The sequence below is a fragment of the Terrapene carolina genome, unplaced genomic scaffold (genome assembly GCF_002925995.2).
Source record: "Terrapene carolina triunguis isolate 2854851 unplaced genomic scaffold, T_m_triunguis-2.0 Scaffold194, whole genome shotgun sequence".
NCBI classification, from domain to species: domain Eukaryota; kingdom Metazoa; phylum Chordata; order Testudines; family Emydidae; genus Terrapene; species Terrapene triunguis.
Window position 1 is genome coordinate 11,558,504 of NW_020664545.1, and position 8,210 is coordinate 11,566,713.

The window sequence follows — 8,210 nt, forward strand, 5'->3', positions numbered from 1 at the left end:
CCCCATCTATCTATCTATCTATCTATCTATCTATCTATCTATCTATCTATCCCCATACACCCCCTCTATCTATCTACAAACAGTCCTCTACAACTATCTCCGCACAGCCCCCTGCATAGCGATCAACACCAACACACAACCCACTGTGCCTCCCTCTCTCAGGACCAATAAACAAACCACTGTATCTCTCTCCGTCACCACCAATACACACCCCAGTTGGCCTCCATCTGTCACCATCACCAATACACACCCCACTAGGCTTCTTTCTGTCACAACCACCTATACGCATATAACTGTGCTTCCCTCTGTCACCACCAATACACACCCCACTGTGTCTCCCTCACTGATCGCCAATACACACCCCACTATGCCTCCCTCTGTCACACCAAAACACATCCTATTGTGCCTCAGTGTGTTACTATCAACACACATCCCATTGTGCCTCTGTGTGTCATCATCAATAGACAGCCTACTGTGCCTCTGTCGATCACCACCAACACACACCTCACTAGACCTGTCTCTGTCACCACCAACACACACTCCACTGTGCCTCCCCCTGTCACCACCAGTACACACCCCACTGTGCCTCTCCCTGTCACCATCAATACACACCCTATTAGCCCTCCCTCTGTCACCGCCAATACACACACCACTCTGCCTCCCTGTGTAAGCACCAAGACACAACCCACTGTGCCTCCCTCTGTTACACCAAAATATACACCACTTTGCATCTGCCTGTCACCACCAATAGACAACCCACTGCATGTGCCTGTCACAACCAATCCACAACCCACTGTGCATCCCACTGTCACCACCAATACACACCCACCGTGCCTTTCTCTCACCACCAACACACACCCCACTGTTCTGCCATCTGTCAGCACCAATACGCACCCCACTGTGCCTCCCTCTGTCACCACCAACAATATACACCCCGCCAGGCCTCCCTCTATCACCACCAACAATATACACCCCGCTAGCTCTCCCTCTGTCAGCAGCACTAAACACACCCATTGTGCCTCCCTCTGTCACCAACAATACACCCCACTCTGCATCTCTCTGTCACCACCACCAACACACACCGCACCGTGCTTCTGTCACGACTACCAATACAAACCCCACTGTACCTCCCTCTACTACCATCACCAATACACACCCCACTCTGCCTCCTTCCGTCACCACCAATACACACCCCACTCTCTAGCTAGCCTTCTTTCGTTCTGCCTCCCACTCTCCGCCCACATCTAACGCCCTCAATTCTCCTTGGGTTGCTTTGCTCAGTTGGGTCTCGGTTCCCTTTAGCTACAAGGGGCAGGAGACAGATCGGTGCCTTAACCCCCTCCTCCCCGCGATTCGTTCCTTGCTGGCTTCCCTCCCTTCCCCGGTTCCGGGTCTCGCCCCACACTCCCGGCTCGCCTCTCGGCCAGGGGTCGGCACAGGGATCGCCGCCCAGCCGGGGAGGAGGCTGTCGCGTCGCACCCAGCAGTGAGCTGTGGCCTGGGGCAGAGGGGAAACAGATCCCCAAGCGCCTCAGGTGTGCCGGCTCGAAGGGGCCTCCCTGCTCACACCTCGGATCCGGAGGTGTGCAATCGACCGGGGGTGTGGGGGGTGAGCTAGGGACAGTCATTCCAAGGTATCGATTGGGTGGTGGAAGGAGGCCGCCCCCTCCCCCAGACCAAGTCCACTTGCCACATGATGACGCTTTTTAAAGGCAGGCGGGGGAACGTTTGCCAAGTGTGTGCTGACGATATGCAGATCAGCCGCGGGGGAAGCAAAGCCAGGAGTGACCAAAGTCACCCCAGCGGAACAAAAGAATAAAACCACCCACAATCCACCAACCGACCCGAAAACACGGGGAAAATCCGCAGAAACAGAAACAACCCCCGGGGTGTCGCGCTTCTCCAGAGAACCGACATCTCCTGCTCAGCTGTCTCTGTCACCACCAACACACACTCCACTGTGCCTCCCCCTGTCACCACCAGTACACACCCCATCTTTCCTGCTCCTACCTTTGCACACACATGTGCACGTAACATATACACACAGGTAGTCAGACATTGGCCTGCATGGGGACTTTGGAAGAGCTGGGAATGCAGAATTAAGCTCTATGGGGGTGTATACTTTTATAACACCCTGATGCGCGGGTATCTATCTAATCCTTCTACCTAGCGTTTGTCATATAGGGACTTGGGTTCTCTTTCCCCCTTCCATACAAGGTACCAAAGCAGTAACTCTCTTTTATTCCTTCGTTTCTTCGTCCCTACAATGATTCCAACATAGTGTTGAAATCACGCGCAGGGGAAAGGTGCCCTTTGAAATTACACCCTCGCCCTCTAAGTACACAATGCCTCTACCAGCACATTAGCTGCCATTTTCAGCCACTCTTTGGGTTTTTTTAAAAATACTGCGTGAGAGCCTTGTCTCACCCTCTCTAGTACTGGTTAATAAGCTCTCTCAAAATCCCTTGCGCACCCCCAAACCCATTAGCAGAGTGTTACCAAACGCAGACAGACAATCCCTTCCCTAACTGATTGACAAACGTCATTTGCAAGAATGCCCTTTCATTTCGTGTTTGGGTTGCGATTTTCATATTATATTGCCCAGAAACACCTAATGAATTACGATCCGTTTTACCTTTTTGTTTAAAGAACGTGGCATTTTCCTGCTAATTTGGAAACAACACAAAACCTTCCAGAAAAAAAATAATGCTCACCTTTCTTAGCATTGTAGTGTATATTGACAATGCAGTGCATTTAATATGATGCAGTATTTTGATTGTAAGCGGCCTTCTTTTGAATGTTTTATTTTGGATATGTAACATAGCTGATATTTAAACGTTTGCTATTTCCTGTCATGTAATATAGACGTATTCATTTAATAGAACTGTATTTTATATATGTAACATAACTGATATTTTTAAATCCAGTGCAACATATTGCATATTATGCACTACAATACTTTTCTTTTGATCAGAACTATATTTTAATATATGCAGCAGAGAAGGTAGTTAAATGTGTATCCAACAGATTTTGACTTAAATCAGTGAAAATCACCCAGGGCAAATGACCTCCTAGTTCACAAAAAAAGTTGATAGAGGAATTCCTCATTTCATTTCAACTCAAAATTCAAAAATGGATTTCAAAAAATAATCATAAAGAGTGACCCTGTTCCAACAACATTGTGAGTTCATTTAGTGGAGGGTTTTTGTTGAATCTTTTAGCTAAAATACACGGCCATATATATACATATAGAATCCCCCTTGAATCTTCAAGCTTTGAAGTTTTTTTTTTATTTTGGTGAGTCAGGAATAAAACACCAACTGCTCAATTAGATTGAACAACGGGGGTACTTAAAAAACCAATTGTGGCAGTGTTTAAATCTTTATTTACCAGAACCTTGTAAAGGGAGGAACAATTTGCATTCTATTAACTGCTTTTCAATAGGGCATCGACTGGAACTAAAGGATGCCACTATCTTGCCCTAATTAAAGAGCAACTGAATTACACTAAATACATATGAATACTACTATCCCCCCATAAATAACCCCAGACATCTTGCTATAGGTGAGGAGTGCTTCATCACATTCGCCCAGGCTCTGTTACGATCAGCCTGGAGCTCAGATACTCTGACACTAGATGGCCCACAGGTCATGTGGAATTTTTTTTTAAATAGCCCAATCCACCCCCTTTGAGGCCATCAGACACAAAATATACATAAGAACGGCCCTACTTGGTCAGACCAATGTCCATCTCGCCCAGTCTCCTGTCGCTGGCAGTGGCCAGTGCCAGGTGCTTCAGAGGGCACTAACAGAACCGGGCAATTTCCAACGATTTATCCGCCCTGTAGTCCACTCCCAGCTTCTGGCAGTTCTGAAGTCCAAACCAGAGGACTTCCTTGTCATTTAGTCTATGAAGCAATCCTGTTCCCTTAGCAGCAAGGCAGGTGGGTTAGAGAACACAGAGGAGAAGGGGAGGAGGGGGTGTGTAGCATCCCCATGGCTGCACCATCCAAGAGCATGTCTGGAAATAGTCCTGAGGCGGTAGAGAACCCCGAGCCCATGTGAAAAATGTTCTCTGCACACAGTGAGTAGAGAAAGCGAAAGTCGATGATACACAAGGAGGTTTTCATCGTACTTATGAATATATTAAACAGATCACTGTGTTTCCATAGGTAGAAAATCGATCTGGGTAAATACATTTCACCCTGTATTCTGTGTCTAGAACAGGCGCATTGCATCTGTGTTTACGTTGCCTTACAAATGATCATACAGTATAAAAACCAGGGTTCTGTTATGCAGACACTCGAGCAGAAGAGAAAGAAACTGTCTCTGTCTTGACACATATATGGAGACATGTATGTGTATGCAGAAGAGAGGAATACTTCTCCACACTTTGCCTTCATACTGTATCATTTATAAACACATAAAGACTATGAGTATGAAGATACATATATATATATATATATATGTGTGTGTGTGTGTACATATACATATACACACATATATATATACACACACACATATATATACACACACACACACACACATTCTGTATAATGTACATAATACATGATGCATACATAGTTATAACACACGTGTCATGGGACTATATGTTTAGCTGTATGCATCATGTATGATATATATTATACAGACTGTATGTATGTATTTTTCTAGACAACCGTGTTTATAACCATGAAATTCACACGAAGCTTTAGACTGGACACATGAATCCACCCTAGTGGGGTGGTGGAGTTGAATGTGTAGAAATTCTATCAATGAAATTTTAACCTAAATCTTAACACAGAGAACCAGACCCCACCTCTCCCAGGATACTCAGAAATGCTTCAAAGTTTACAATTCGGTCTTTGGGGTCTCTCTGTTCTGTGCTATAGTGCCCTGGAGCGCAAGAGGCAACGTGTCCTGTCCCCCAGTCCTATAACCAACCCTTTTCTCCTGATTACGCGTGGGTGCATTTATTTTTCGGTGACTGTCCATTCATTTAAAATAAAGTCAGGACTGCATCAGCATCTGAGCCCTGATGGTTTGGGTACCCTCGGTTTCAGAGCCAGACAGCAGCATTTCCCGGCTAGCAAAGCCCCCTTGGCTCGCAAAAGAAAACCAGACTGGGAGAGGACCGCGTCAGATAGATCCCAAATGCAAATCATTGCCCGGGCTATAGAGAATTGATTGGCGGTGCCATTTGTAAAATGAAGAAGCTATCATATTGATCCATTGGGCAGGAGAGGGAGGAGGGGAACAGCTGAGTTTTGACTCATTCAGCAGCATGAAGAAGCAGGCCTCGGCTTTTCTGTGTATACAGACCGTTTAGACCTTGCTGGGGTAACTGATTTACCGCTATGTATTTAGGGTGGCGAGTCCAGGTCAGTATAAAGCCCTTCCAATGGACCAAAAAAACTGAGAAGAGCAGGTAGGTAGCTAAATAGCTGTGTAGAGATAGATAGGTAGTCCGAGGAAGGACAGAGAGAGAGAGAGAGGGTGTCTGAGGACAGATAGATAGATAGATAGTCCGAGGAAGGAGATATATATAGAGAGAGAGGGTGTCTGAGGACAGATAGATAGATAGATAGATAGATAGATAGATAGATAGATAGATAGTCCGAGGAAGGACAGAGAGAGAGAGAGAGAGAGAGAGAGAGGGTGTCTGAGGATAGATAGATAGATAGTCCGAGGAAGGAGATATATATAGAGAGAGAGGGTGTCTGAGGATAGATAGATAGATAGATAGATAGATTCTAAGTAACCTATAGCATTTGCACCCCTGATTCCTTTGACCTATGATCTTTATATTTCAGACTGTCAGCAGCAGGCTGGTCGGAGGAGGGGATTTTGAGGAGGGGAAAAGGACGAGGTTTATGATAAATATGATTTCCTTTTCCATGCGATCGGTTAAAGACTTGAAACAACCGGTAACACAGAGAGAGTGAGAGAGAAAAATAAGGATTCAGCTACCAGTGCAGAGCAGTTAAAGGAGAGCACACCGTGTGTGTGTGTGTGTGTCCCTTCCCAGGTTAGCAGTATGTCCGAGGAGAAGCACTGATTGGATTTTTGCAATCTGTACCGATGTGTCACACCGCTGCCGCGCGTGCAGAGGGTGCCTTTGCTGCGGGGGTCCGGGCAGACCCACCCCGGTCCTTCGGGTTTCTAATGCCATCGGCTATTCCCCCTGCACAGTCCCACGACTCCAACACCCCCGCGTCTCCTCTGCCCCCCTACCTGCGAGCCTCAGCGCCGACATCCTCTGGAATTCGGGCTCCTGCAGCCACTTCCACATTCTCCGGAAGGTCTCCCGCCCGGACTTGAGTTTACTCCAGGGCTTGGGGTTCCGCAGGAGGTCGGACAGGGTGCCCTGAGACCGGCACAAGATCCGCTGGGCAAAGATGGCCTGGGGGATGCTGTACCGCTTCAGCTCCGCCGTGATCCTCTGCGCCACCTCCTTGGTGTTGATCTCCTCCACCTGCCCGGAGCTGCCGGCCTGCGAGCCCGAGGCGGAAGCCTGCCTCTCCCGCTCGCCCAGGATGGAGCCGTTGGGCTGGCCGTGGTGGTGCCCCTGGTGGTGCATGGCGTTCAGGGGGGGCATCATGCCGGCGCCCGGCGCGCCCAGCCCCCGGGCCAGGTGCTCCTCGCTCCGGGACAGCATGGCCGCGTGGGAGTCGAAGCCGCTGGGGGAGAGCATCTTGTCGCTGGCCAGGTGCCCTCCGGGGCCGTAGGGAGCCAGCGGCTGCTGCGCGTTGTGCAAGGGGCCCAGGCCGTTGGGCAGCGGGGAGAGGGGCTGGCCCATGGCCGGCATGTCCTTGGGGTAGTGGCCGTAGAGGTTGCCCATGGAGGAGAGGCTCCGCTCGTCCCGCATGAGGGTGAAGCTGCCGCTGACGCTGGCGGGCAGGCGCTGGTGCGGGTGGTGGTGCGGGTGCGGGTGCGGGTGGTGGAACTTGTCCGAGACGGAGGAGATGGGGGGCAGGTGCTGCAGCGGGGTCAGGGTGGTGTAGGTGCTGCTCAGGCTCATGCCCGAGGGGGACTCGCACGCCATGCTCATGGCCGGGTGCAAGGGGCCCCCCAGGCTGTGCTCCGGCCGGTAGTCCCCGGCGCCGTCCAGGATCGAGGCCATGCTGGACACCATGGCCGGCCGCGCGTGGGAGACCAGGTTCCGGTGGGCGGCCGGCCGGCCGTGGGCAGGGCTCATCAGCTCCCCGGCCTGCGAGTGGGACACGCCGTGCAGGCTGCCCAAGGTCTCCATGGTAAGTTCCATGCTGGCCCCCCCACCCCGCCCGCGCTGCCCGGCTTAATTCAGAGCCATCGATCTGCCCCCGGCCAGCGCGCAGTCAATCCAGCATGGCTTGGTGGGGAGCCCGGCCTCCCTCCCGCGCGCCTGGCTGCCCCCCTCCCGCCGCCACCCCCTCGCCATACAACGCCCGGCCTCAGTGGGTGCGCGCCGCCCGCCCGGGCTCTGCCCCGGCTGCTGGCTGTGGCAGCCCGGGCTCTCCGCGCTCTGCGGCCGGCGCGGGGGAAGCTGCGGATTGCATTGAATCCCGGACCTCCAGCCAGCCTCAATCTCACAGCCGGCAGGGCCTGACGTCAGCAGCTCCCGGCTCGCCACACAGCCCCCCGCCCCCCCCCTCTCCCAGCTAATCTGGTGAAACTATAACTTGATGGCAACGTGCAATTGGAAAATAAATGAACTTCTGCTTTCCTGGACACCTAGCGCTCTAACCTCCCCCCCCCCCAGCCCCCAGCCATGCACACACCTCAGTGCAACCTGCCTCGCCTCCCTCCCCGCCGCCCTGTGCAACAAAGCCCAGGCGTGTCCGAGTGCAAACCCAGAGCCGTGTGTCAAAGAGGAGAATTGATCGGATTTGAAATATATAGAAAAATGTAGGTAGCAAAGAGACCGTTTGCACGCGTTGCATTGGTGTAACACACAAACACACACACACTCTGACACACACACTGACACACACACACTCTGATACATACACAAACACACACTGACACACACACCCTGATACACATACACACACACAAACACACTGACACACACACACACTCAAACACACATACACACTCTGATACACACACATACTGACACACACACACACACACACACAATGATTAATCGAAGCAGAGGGGGGTGGAGGGAAAAAATATTCTAAAGGGTTGTGCATAGGAGAAAAAAAGTTGACAATTGTGGACACAGTTT

At 50.9% G+C, this 8,210-nt stretch overlaps 1 protein-coding gene across 1 annotated transcript in view; it reads right to left on the minus strand.

Moving 5' to 3' along the window:
• ONECUT3 (one cut homeobox 3) overlaps nt 1-7,262 on the minus strand; it is an 87,219-nt gene extending 79,957 nt beyond the window's left edge. Inside the window, exon 1 of the mRNA XM_024204757.1 lies at nt 6,233-7,262. Coding sequence (XP_024060525.1) covers nt 6,233-7,262 — 1,030 coding nt within the window. The remainder of the gene's footprint in view (nt 1-6,232) is intronic.
• Nucleotides 7,263-8,210: the final 948 nt, after the last annotated feature.